The sequence below is a fragment of the Leptinotarsa decemlineata genome, unplaced genomic scaffold (genome assembly GCF_025532065.1).
Source record: "Leptinotarsa decemlineata unplaced genomic scaffold, Ldec_3_MD MMD2_tig00000133_RagTag_RagTag, whole genome shotgun sequence".
Lineage (NCBI taxonomy): Eukaryota > Metazoa > Arthropoda > Insecta > Coleoptera > Chrysomelidae > Leptinotarsa > Leptinotarsa decemlineata.
The window spans coordinates 9,061,402-9,074,406 of NW_027412542.1; the positions used below are offsets into that span (position 1 = coordinate 9,061,402).

A 13,005-nucleotide genomic window follows, 5' to 3' on the forward strand; every position below is an offset into this window, starting at 1 on the left:
AATTACTCTTGCATGGATTAAAGCCTTCTCCACACAGATGGAAAAACTTTTGTGAGTAATAGAGTCACATATATTCAGGATAAAGTGTCGCCTGTAATTTGGCATCATGTGATTCGAACGAGAATCCTGCTGATATAGCATCTCGTGGCCTTCTTCAATCTGAGTCTGGAATCATCGTCTATGGTTTCAAGGACACTTTTTTGCAAAATTTTCAGAATGATTGGCACAAGTCAGATTGAAAATGTATACCACGCATGAAGAGGAACGCAAAGTTGGTTTGTTATTAGTAAATCGATCACCACTATTGAGCGAAATATTAAAAGATATATCATCATTCGGAAAATTACAACGAATTTTAGCATATTGCCAACGATTCATTTCAATTCGAAAAAATCCGAGAAGCAAAATGTCTGGTTCTCTTTCCTCTAAAGAGCTTCAAAACGCAACGAAACTTCTTGTTAAACATACTCAACAACTAGCATTCTCAAAAGAAATGGAATCGCATAATTTTTCGAAGCCGCTCAAAAAATTGAATATATTTATAGACAATGAGGGACTTCTCAGAGTGGGAGGTAGATTAACAAATTCTAACCTATCTTACGATAAGAAAATCCGCTCCCTTTACCTAGTAAACTCAGATTTAACTTATTTAATTATTGAACATTTTCATAAAAAAGTATTTCCATGCAGGTATACGAACTGTACAGTTCTTACTATCTCAACAATATATGGATTTTGGCATCAAAACGCGTAATTCGCAAAATTGTCTCGATGCATGGCATGTTGGAAGACGCACCCTGTATCATTACAACCTACCATGGGGAATCTTCCTCTACCACGCATTTCACAAATTAAGCCCTTTTCTAACGTTGGTGTGGATTATGGTGGTCCACTTTTTATCACTATGAATAAACGTAGGGGATCAAAAACTATCAAGGCATACATATGTCTATTTGTATGTCTCGCTACAAAGGCGATTCACATCGAACTCGCTTCAGATCTTTCGAGTGACGCATTTTTAGCAGCTCTTCGCCGTTTTGTAGCTCGTCGAGGACGATGTTCTTCGATAAGCAGTGATTGCGGAACAAATTTCATTGGAGCTTGTAGTCAAACTTAAACTTTTACAAAAGGCCGCGTCCTCTGAGAATATTGAATTTCACTTCAACCCCCTTCAGCACCGCACTTCGGAGGTATTTGGGAGGCGGGAATCAAATCAGTAAAGAGTCATTTGAATAAAACAATCGGAGAACAGGTTCTGACATATGAAGAACTTTATACGGTGCTGGTTCAAATTGAATCATTATTGAACTCTCGTCCATTAACACCTTTAAGTTCAGATCCTAATGATATTTCAGTTCTAACTCCCGGCCATTTTTTAACTTTAGAACCCCTGTCTGCCTTCCTGACTCCGATCTCACGTCAACTCCTTTGAACCGTTTATCGCGGTGCAATTACTCCAACGAATCCATCAAGATTTCTGGCGTCGATGGAAAATTGAGTATTTGCATACATTACATCAACGTAGCAAGTGGATTAAACCGATGACTCGGTTGCACCGGGTACATTAGTTTTGATAAAAGATGTTACGCCCCCACTCCAGTGGACTTTAGGTCGAATCACTACTTTGAAACCGGGTAGTGACGGAATTTCCCGTGTTGCTGTGGTAAAACAAAAAATGGTACATTAACACGACCTTTGGTCAAATTGTGTCCTCTACCAATTGAGGAGACAAATTGATTGAAATTCATTATTTTCTTTCAAAATGAATATATTTAGTTTTTCACATTAATATTGCTTTTTTTATTTTAGAAAATTATAATTTTGTTTCGAATTGGAAAATGCATATTTAATCATATGCATTTTGGGGGCCGGTAATGTTGCGTCTTTTATTTGTAATTTTCTGTTTTTATTACTATTATTATTGTTGGCATGGAGCGACTTCTAAGGGCGCATGCTCAAGACTCGATTCAAGTCTGCTTATCTATCAGAACCATAGATGAATAGTGACCTACCTACGATCTCATGCTAAGTACGCTACGTGAATCGCTATTATTTTTGCTAATTACTTATTTCACCGTGTGTGCTCTAGACTCTGTGTCATCTTCGACTGTTTGGTAACTCATTTAACTTCCCGTTTTGTTGTACAATCAGTGAAGCTGAGAAGAACACTCAAGAATAGGGCCCTTTCAGAAGCAGGATTTGTGCTAGGAATTCGGTGAGTTCGCTTTATCTAAACAATCATACAGTCACTCTTGTTTTCATTTTTATTATTTTTTAAGTATTCGAAGACGCGACAGTAGAAGATACGTTGGTTAAACTAGACAATAGATGTACTTTCTAGAATGCAATGCAATTAGATTTTTGAGATAATAAAAAAAAAAAATCTTGATTTTGCTACTCTGGTATCTTTTTCATACAAATCATAAGGATTATGATTGAACAGTTTTTCGAGTACTAGAAATTGTGACCTTACAAAAAAGTCCATTGATTAGAAAATCTGTTATTTTGAAAAAACATATATTTTTGGAAATACCTTTTAACGGCGATGTCTTAAGTCTGTCGGATATAATCCAACGTCGTTCGTGGTATTAGCCAGGGGAGTAGTTGTTTTCTGATAGGCGTCAGTCCATTCAACCTACTGTGTAGGTATATCGAGACTGGCTTGAACGTTTAAAGTTCATTTCTTTATATTTGTTTATTGCCAGTCTTCAAGCATAGCCCACTGACTGATAAGAAAGTTAATCATAGTAGTTAAATCTTCGTGTAATTTTGTACAGAGCCATCATTTCTCAACTCGAACAACTTTTCTGGCTGATATTTTGATATATTATGAAAAAAATAAAATGGTTTTCGCTTTACCGTCAAGGCCAACTGTTTTTTAAAAATTGTGAATATTCCTTGACTCATTTCCTACTAAGCAGAGTCTGGTAGGAATTTTTGACACTCACTGAATTTGCCCACCTTTGAAGAAGCTTCAACAGTCACTGCTATATTTAGGACTGTCAGATTTGGTATTAACCAACTGTTGAAAAACATTGGCACCCATTCATATGTCCCATTGATCAAGTTCTGAAACAGTATAGACAACTAACATTGTTTGGAATCAGGTATGTCAGCAGCAGGGATGCCATCTATAAGAACTGATTTGGTGCGGCCTGTTGTACCACCTACAGGATGTAGAGCAGATTTGGACAATTTGGGAGATGAATCAACGGTCAACTCTTGATAAATCCAAGTATATACACCAATTATGGATTGACATCTAGAGATTTCTTCACTGTAAGAATTACTATGAGAATTTTATAATGAGAAAGTTTTGATAATGGAAGACTCTTTCCGATTCAAAACCCGAATATTGAAATCCAGTTTATCTCTGTTGTAGCCACGTACAGCCGAAACAATAAGAACACTATTTGAAAAAATTGGATATAACTTCCCCAATGACTCATTTGAAAAAATATGGAAGGAAGGAGTGGAACACGACCAAACTGGACTGGTGTGTGTGGAAACTTTTAAATCTCTACTAACAAAATATATTGCTCCTCCAAAAATAACTGTAGACGAAAGGGACTGTGAAAAAAAAATGTAAAAACAAAAATATTTAATAAAAACATTTTGAAACTATATTTTACACCAAAAAAAATAAATAAGTATTCAACTATTCCTGCGTTCTCTGTCATCCTTATTTTTGTGACGTCTACTTTTTTCATATTTTCCATGATCTTTAGATTGTGATCGTTTTTCAGAAGTATGTTTCTCAAAAACTCTCCGCTCATTCTTCAATCGATGGCCATTGTCTTCAGATCTACTTTTAACCTTTCATAATCTTTTTTTTTTCTTCTATCACTTGAATCGTTATGTCTCTCATTTTCTTGTTTGTGATCATCTTTTGAGGTATATCTTTCTTTTTTCTTGGTACTGTGATGATCACCTTTTCTCTCTATTTCATTTTTCTTTTTATAAACTTTTCCTCTTCTATTCTGCTTTTCATCTTCTGAACTTGATGATTCTGTAAATGAAATTGAAGATTTTAACACAAATTATACCAATTTTGTAATTATAAGTGTATTTTTGTTTATTTACAAAAAATGAACAATTCAAGTCCGTTTCATTATGTTAGCTTTTTCAAAAATTTAATAATATTGTTTTTGTTCCTATCGTTCAATATCAGTTCTAAATTATGAGAAGAATCAAACTTGTCTCTGTAAATTTCAAGCATAGAACACTCCACTATAATATGCTTCACATATATCGCATACTGGATCATAATTTTGGATATCAAATATTCATGGGTCAGTCGAGTATGACCTAGTCGTAGTCGGAACATAATAACCTGCACAGGCACATTCTATTTTATTTATAATCGCTGAACTTATTAAAAAATAAATATAATTGTTACCAACAAACAAAATATATCTTGTTCTAAACAAACTTTGATGTAGACAATTAGAATTTTTGTTTGATTCTGATGTACATCAGAGTATTATTAGTATTAGTTGCATTTGGTCTCCAATTTATGAACTTCACATCCACAATTTAGATACAGTTCCATAAGTTGCTCAATTCCAAAATCAATTGTGCAATTATTCTTTCTGAAATTAGCATTTATGTACCTCCTAGAGGGAAGCGAAATTTTTGCAGTTGATTTCCATAGGTAATGGGGAATGTTCCTCTTGACGAAAATCAAGTAGTTTTCATAAAAGAGCTCTTCACAAATGAAACATTTTTCTGGAACTATTTCAATGATTACAAAAAAGTATATCGATCCACTATCAGTCTAGCTAAGAGAATATATTACGGCAACAGAATGGGGAATCGAAGAATAAAATTAAAGAAACTTGGTCAATTATTAGTGATATAAGAGGTAAAATTTTTAGAACTTTTTTTTTATATTTACATTTATTCATTTTTGGAACTTTTTATATCTACATTTATACTTTTTTAGTACTTTTTTTATATCAACATTGTATTTCTTGGACTTAGTCAATAAGATGCAAATCTTCGGACAATAAAGTATGTTACCAGGGCTGAAATATTGAATATAAAAATTTTCTATTACCATAATGTTATTAGCATAAATAAATTTAGGTTAGTAGCAGTGTTTCTTAAATTTATAGAATGTGTGTATACTACTGGGAGTGACTTATAAATAAAAATAATAAATCAATATTTTACCATCACTGCTTTCTTCAGAACTTGTTTCGCTAGAACTGCTAGAGCTACTGCTGCTACTGCTTTCTTTCCCAACTGCCAAATTCAATTCAGTGTTTTTAGGAATATTTTTCAGATGTTCCCTTAGTTCATCTGTTAATCCTCCAAGACCAATAGACGTAAAAAAATTGATAGAAAATCTCGTGTTTTTAGGACTATCTCTTGGAAACAAACCAGCAAAATGCTCCTGAAGAGTTCTAAAAAAAAATAATTAAAAATTTGTAGAAAATATCGATTATGGATAACTCACTCATCTTTCAGTCTGGTATTCAACTTCCCAAGGCCCATATATTCTGCAAGTTCTTGAAAGAGGATTTTAATGAATATTCTACTGGAACTATTAGTATCTTCTTCATTGAGTTTCATTATTTCTAAAACTTCCCAACTAATTGCATCAGTAAACAGTAAATGAGCAAAGAATTTACTAACATTCCTTAGTCTGTTGGCATCAAGTCTGTGAGTAGTGGCATATGTATCTTTAAAATTTTTTGAAAAGGCTCAATATAAATTTTATTAATTTGGCAAAACCTTTGCGCCAATAACCCATAAAACTTCTCATATGTACGCTGTTCGGCACAACAATCTAAAAACATATGACAGAGTTCTATTTCCTGTCCTGGTTTGAGTTCCATTTTTAGGAGTTTGTGAGCACATTCTTCAAAATCCAAACTAGACTGTATTGTAAGATATATTGTCCTTCTCAAAACTATCAAATTAGTTTCGGTATTGTCTATTATTTTTCCTTGATCCTTCACTTCTTCATCTTCTTCATCGTCTTCGGAACCGTCTTCAGAACCTTCAGATCCAGACCCTGACTCGCTATCACTTCCCAGTATCTCTTTGCTGAGGGTCTTGTACTTTCCTTCATTTTCTTCATACTTGTCATCAAACTTGAAGACATTCAAAATATCTTCAGTATCAACTTGCTTCACATCTTCCAAGGTAATCAAGTGGGTGAACTGATCTTCCTCTTCCACTATGTCCAGTTCTTCCAAGACAGCTGCATGATCTTTGAAGCCATCTTTCCGAATTTGGAACATAACTTCTATCATATACTGAATTCGTTTTTCCAACTTTCCCTCATGAAGAATATTTCTTAACATTTCAAATATAGCTGTTATACCTGCAATGAAAAAAAAATTGCATGTCCCCAGTCATCTCCTCAACTTTTCAAACAGCACCACACCATGGTGCTATTTGAATTTTTTTGTGGAGTCATAATCAGTATATAAAAAAAGATTTAAAAAATCGGCATAAAAAAGAATTTCCAGAATATGGACATAATTATAAGTTATGAATATGAAAGGAAAAAAACTGAAATATATAAAAATATAGAATTATGAAAATTCTTATAAACGATCAAAACTAAAACTGTTTCTGTTCAAAATCTATTTTTCTGTTAACCAGCTGTCGCACCCCTACGAACGACAACCCTCAGAAGTAGAAACTTGTGCGAGCGAAGGATTAACAAGGTCTTACCTCTTAACGTGTGATTCCTAACACGGAAAGCAGATACACAAGAACACATTTGAAGAGGGTTAAAAGTATCATAATACAAATGATAAATGTAATTTGATCAACAGCACAAATTTAAAAATCAATTGTCAAACAAGTTAAATTAACACCCTTCTGTAGATACAATTATGACAGATTTATTATTATTGTAACAATTTTTCTCAATTAGCAATGCCTTAAATCTGGATTTGAAAATATGAATATTTGGAGATTTTTGGTAAACATTAGTTCTATGCAAATTGGACACAAAAAAATTTCTGATTATTCACAACAAATCGACCTACGGTTGGGACAGAACTGATGAGCCGAGTAAGGTGATGAAAGAACTCGAAGTTTGGCTACCTGCCCCATGGATTAGGGCATTTCTAGAAAAAAACCTAATCTTGTATTGGATATAAGGGATATTTGAGACCGGTTTGGCATTAAAATTTTATTCAAAATAAAATTTTATTTTTTTGACTTTTGTCGTTGTAAATAGGCTGTTTTGCCGTGTGTGCGGTGCCACTACCAATGGCCACTGGCACCATTACACGATTTAACTTCAGCTACATCGCTAGTAACGTTATGTATGCCAAACAATAGAAACTTGTTAACATTTACTGACGTAGCCACTGTTTATGGATCTAAGGAACTAGTGGCTCCATACGAAGATACTATAATCTGGATAATGCTAGGGGGAAATGTTATATATGCAAAATGATTATCAAACAATAGAAACTTTTGTCCTGAAAGCATTTAACAACTTAGCCGCTGTTCCAGTAGCTCCATATGGCGATGACAGAATAACGTTATGTATGTAAAACAATAGAAGTAATAATCTTGTCTCGTAAGTGTTTTGTTCACATAATTGGGGATCTCTTTATAGACGTGAATGAATCAGAGAAATGACTACTAGTAAGAAAAGGAATGTGAGATGCCAACTACAACTAAACATTTCACTTCATTCCATAGTTAAAGACAACGAGGAGTACCAACCCTTAGGCTCATTGTATGTTTCATCTATCGAATTAATATCGAAATAAAACTTTAAAATTATTCAGTGGAATCAGTAGTTCACGTTCACACTTTAGAGGTTGGAAAAAATTTGTGCAGTGGCAAAGAGAAATCAAGAATTAGGTAAGTGATATGCGTCTTTTTTAGGTATTGATACATGAATATGTTTTCTACAAATGAAATATTTTTGTTTTGAAAAGTGAACGTTGTTTAAATTATTCATTAAATAATTTTTTGTAAGAAGATGGAGAAGTGAAACTAAAACGCTTTGTTACCGTCAATGGACCCTACACCTGTATGTCGCTTGGACATAAAAATATGTTGCCCTGAACACCTTCAGTTATAGGTCTCTGAAATGTTTGATACTTCCTTCCATTTTGGAAATATTCAGAGTTCACCTTAGACTTAAAAGTGCCATTTTGATCGATGTCTTTGAATGATTTGAAACTTTGTAATATTCTACTTGACAAGACATTTTGAATGATGTATCACACCTCATGTTGCCATTTGAAAAAGTTGGGGGAGTGCTCTGAGTGTGTCCCCCTGAAAAGCTTTAGTTACAGGTCTTGAAGATTTCTGTCCATTTCAGAATTATTCCGAGCGGGAAATTTAGTTGGGAAGCCCTCTGAAGAAATCTTTAACTTTAGTGAATAAAATATGTGTGCCACAACCGTCTAAGTTGGATTCATGTAAGTTGTGAGTCATAAAAACGTTGACCGACATTTGTCACAGGTAGAAATACTCAACACATGTATGAATGTTCCCACTGAAAATCAAAATTGAACTTGTTGATATTAATTACCTCAGGATCTTCATTAAAATGTTTCAGAAATAATTACCCCATTTCTATATTAATTATAACTATCGAGAATACTTTTTCATGTAATATTATTTTATTAGTATACTAATACTTAAAACAAAGAGAATAATTACCTTTACTGGATACCTCTGTGAGTTTTTGTCCGCATTCCTTCAAGAAAGAAATTGCCACTTCAACAGAATCGTCGGTTGGTGATTCAACCAGCAGAGTGAGAATCTCCAATGCTAAAATTTCATGAGCCACTTTCTGATTTACCAAATGGGCAACAAATGTTGTGGCTGATATACATGATGATTTTGCCTTGTTGTTCTTAGAGTTAAACTCTTTTAATTGAAGTACTAATCTTCAAAAGATCACCTATAGAAATTAGAATTATAACTGCTACAAGGGCAGCATAAACATTGGTAAATGTAGGAGAGCTGCTTGGGCCTGAATGATAGATTTACATAGCAGACCTCTACCTCTTACTATGTTCTCATGAAGCAGTTCCCTGGCAATTATACCAATATTGGATGTATTAATTTTGTTGATATATCCATGGATAGATTTCTTGAGAGCTTCCCATGCAATGCGCTGATAAGCAGCAGAAGACTTATCAGTAATACTTTCCTGCATCATTCTCAATTTTGCAGGGGGGATGTAAGCACCGCCAGTCCTAGAAGTTAAGAGATCCACTGTTTTTCTTTCTCGAGGTTTTATAACAGATTTGTCTTCAGGTTCCTTATCAATGGCTGGCTTCTCCTCTCGTTTTTTTTTTCTTCTCACATCCAGCTTCATAGTATCTCTGACCAACTTTTATGTTATCTTTTCTTGGATACTTATTCCAATATCTGTCACTATTTGGCCGATCTTCACCATAATATCTTGGATAGTCCTTTGGAAGATCATCATAATCTTGTGATTTTTTTTTTCCTTGGCCATTTTCAAGAGATCTAGATCTCGATTTTCTCGGCCGTTTTTTTCCATGTTTTGTTTCTTCTTTCTCCATAGATTTTGATCTACTTTCCCTCTTTTTGAGTCCAGACGACTTACTTTCGATATTCTGCATCATCACTCACAAAACATCAAAAAAATAATATGTTTGAATAACAACATACAACCAAAATTAAATTAACACTAAATTAAAAATTGAATTCAGGCAAGAAAAATTCTTGGTTCCTCCCATATATGCAACATAAAAACAACAGCAGCACCAGTAAAACAGTGTTGCCAACAGGATGAACTATAAAGTTTTATTCTTCTTTCTTTATTGGCCGCTGCTTCCTATTCAGGCGCAATTGAGTCCAGCTCAATACCTGTGGTTGTCTTTATCTGAGCTAAGCCCATGAACAACCCATTAAATTTGTTCAGTTCTTCTATTCAATTTGTCCACTTCCCAGTATTGTGTGTCTTTTTCTTCACGTTCTTTAAAGGTTAGTAGGTTGACAAAGACATACAAACAATAGGTTCTAGGTTACTTGATAAAGGTTATATAAGGGAGATAGATTATTTGGGATAAAAATTATAGTCTGATTTTATTATAGTCTGAAAATTGAATAATAAATTTTATGATTTGTAAGTTCAAATTACTGAGAACTTGGAATATGTTGAAGGGAGTTTTAACCCCTCTATTATTGAATTCAAAATATATATCTTCATTTGGGAGACTGTCGATAAGGCATTCAAAAAAAATATGGTTTGAATCTTCTATTTGACCGCATTCACAATATGGATGCTACACATGAACCAAAATTCCGCTACACTGCTCCATATACCGCTACGCTTGTATATCTATAAGGGCCGGTTTATCAATATGTAGTTAAATGCTCCTGTTAGCTACCTCGAAGCTAAGCTTAGCTGATAGTCAATGTTGCAGTTACTATTCAAATCGTTTATCATACCCTGACTGATGCTAATGTTTAATAACTGTTAGTTAACTAAGGTTGGCATAAGTGACTATTTCAGGGGCTTGTTTATGGATTGGAGGATTGATTTTCAAAAATGACAACTGCTAACAAAAATTTCATGAGTTGAGAGGGCATATGAAAAACGAAAATGAGCAATAAAAGAACATCCAATTTTACCGAAACAGACAGATCACTCCTAATAAAAATTGCCAATTCCTATAAATTTATCATTGAGAACAAAAAAAAACTGATGCTATCACATGGAAGAAGAAAGAAGAGGCCTGAAAAAGAGTTGAATTTGATTTTAATTCCTCTACATCAGGACCTGTAAGTCTCTACCTCATCTAATTATTTGAAAGCATCATTACGTTCATTAGCAATGTAAGGTCTTCTTTGAACTCCAATATATTCTCATCTTCGTCATTCAACAAATGGAAAACTTCTTTAATCAAACAATTATAGTAATTAACCCTTTACTTGCAATAAGTATTTCTCAAATTATCACAAAAAACATAAATAACCTAATTTCGCATGCGCGACCACATAACCACAGAATATCGGAACTGATATTCTGTGACATAACTGTCAGCTTAAATAAAAAACTATCACTTTCTAGCGACTGTTACGGTCACTGAGACTTCAGCTACCAGTTGATGGTAACATGATAACGAAAAACAGTTTGACTAGGAGCTAAGACAAAACCATTAGTCAAATGAGGTTAGCTGGCGATTGATAAACCGGCCCTATTACGGTCACTGAGACTTCAGCTACCAGTTGATGGTAAAAACATGATAACGAAAAACAGTTTGACTAGGAGCTAAGACAAAACCATTAGTCAAATGAGGTTAGCTGGCGATTGATAAACCGGCCCTAACACAATCAGTTCGCGCATTGCACCTTATACAAAATTAAATACCACAGAACTTACAGTTGTAGTTTGGTGCCGTTCAGATACCACAAAACGATGACAAAACTGAACCCAAGATACCTACCGCAGAGAAGCGACATTAACGTCGTATCCTTTGATGTTCGGTGTCCCAACTCCGAACCAAAGATTTTGAGTGATAAACAACCTGGTTCATTGAGAAAAAATGACCTCTCAGCGATATACACTAATGAAAATACATACTCTTACGTTCTATTATAGTACGTGGGATCACTGTGAAATATAAAATTATAGTGTGAAGGGAATCTTACTCCATTCAATTTTTATATTGCTAATTGAACAACTTTCGCAGTAATGATTAAGAATATTCAACTATGTTGCCAATTCATTATTATTTATGATGAATTGGCTTTTAAGAAATAAATTAAATTACTTTATTTTGTAAATCCGATTCATTAGATAGAAAATTAAAATAAAGTCACTATAATAGAATAATGCTTATATTATATAATCATTTTATATTCTCTGAAATAAATAAGTCCACTAAGGATGAATAGAAGTGACTTTTGTTATTTTATTTAACTTTCATTAACAACATCAATACGATCGGAGGGTTCCAATAAAGTAAGGTTCTAAATGAAAAAATAATGAAACAAGATATTTTACCAAAACCTCTTAATTTAAAAATGTGACAGAATCTTAAGTTTCCTTTTTACAGTTTTACCTTTGGTATTATTGATATCTCTATTAGTATATTTGATACTATAAAAAATTTTCATTCTTATGAATAGCCTAATTATGTATATTTTTGGAAAATTTTCAGAAAATCTACATCCTTCATTAGCTTGAATAATATATTCGAAACTGCTCCCACAGTAGACATTTTTGTAAATCGATTGTTAAATGAACATTTCAGCTGATATATGAAATTAATGAATTCATCTGGTGGTGAGCGCAAATTTCCAAATATGTTTTTTTCCGTAGCATAAGCTTTGAAATAGCTTAACAGACGATTTACATCCAAAGTCCTGCACTCCGTGCTGAAAGAGTGACGCACATAATATGTATGAACTTGAAAAGATTTTTTTTAAATGTATCAACAAACGTAAATGAATGAATTCTGACTACATACATATATCATTTACGTTTGTGGATTGTATACTGATTAATAAATCATCTAAATCATTCTTACAATTCATATGATTGGAATGAAAATAATTTTGGCAAAACAACTTCCGGAATGCCCTTTGAAATTATATTATTTCCGCATTGTTGTCTTACAGCACCAAAAAATTTTCAAGACAATCTGAATTGAGTCGTCTCGTTTTTAAATATTTATAATTTGATTTGAAAAGCTTATCCCATATTTTAATTACACTATTCATGGAAATAATCCAACATTTTCTAAATCTGACTCAATTTGTGACATTTTTGTCCTCTGAATTGAAAATTTCAAGATTTTTCAAAAACGTTGGAATTGGAATTTCGAACCTTCTAAAACGTTTTTGTATTTATAGGCATGTCGTAAAGAACACGAATTCAACAAATCGAAAAGGTTATTGAATGTCTCTATCACATGTATTGTACCAAAAGAAGAAGCAGGAAGTAAGTCCATTGCCCCGAGTGCATTCATTCCACTGGCAACTGTACGGCTTAGAACTTGTGTTGCTAGACTCACTTTCATTTTGTCAAAA

The 13,005-nt window shown here is 33.5% G+C and overlaps 1 protein-coding gene and 1 long non-coding RNA gene across 2 annotated transcripts; one reads left to right on the top strand and one right to left on the bottom strand.

Moving 5' to 3' along the window:
- The first annotated feature begins 2,888 nt into the window (after positions 1-2,888).
- Positions 2,889-3,661, top strand: LOC141481294 (uncharacterized). The gene is made up of 2 exons (XR_012464872.1): positions 2,889-3,279; positions 3,383-3,661. It is a non-coding gene; the product is annotated as an uncharacterized lncRNA (long non-coding RNA).
- Positions 3,587-9,730, bottom strand: LOC141481293 (pre-mRNA-splicing factor CWC22 homolog). The gene is given in 8 exon segments (XM_074172688.1): positions 3,587-4,009; positions 5,176-5,408; positions 5,462-5,696; positions 5,699-6,334; positions 8,653-8,885; positions 8,887-8,959; positions 8,962-9,301; positions 9,303-9,730. Coding segments are annotated over 8 exon segments (2,268 nt in total). The 5' UTR covers positions 9,591-9,730; the 3' UTR covers positions 3,587-3,779.
- Between the last annotated feature and the right edge of the window lie 3,275 nt (positions 9,731-13,005).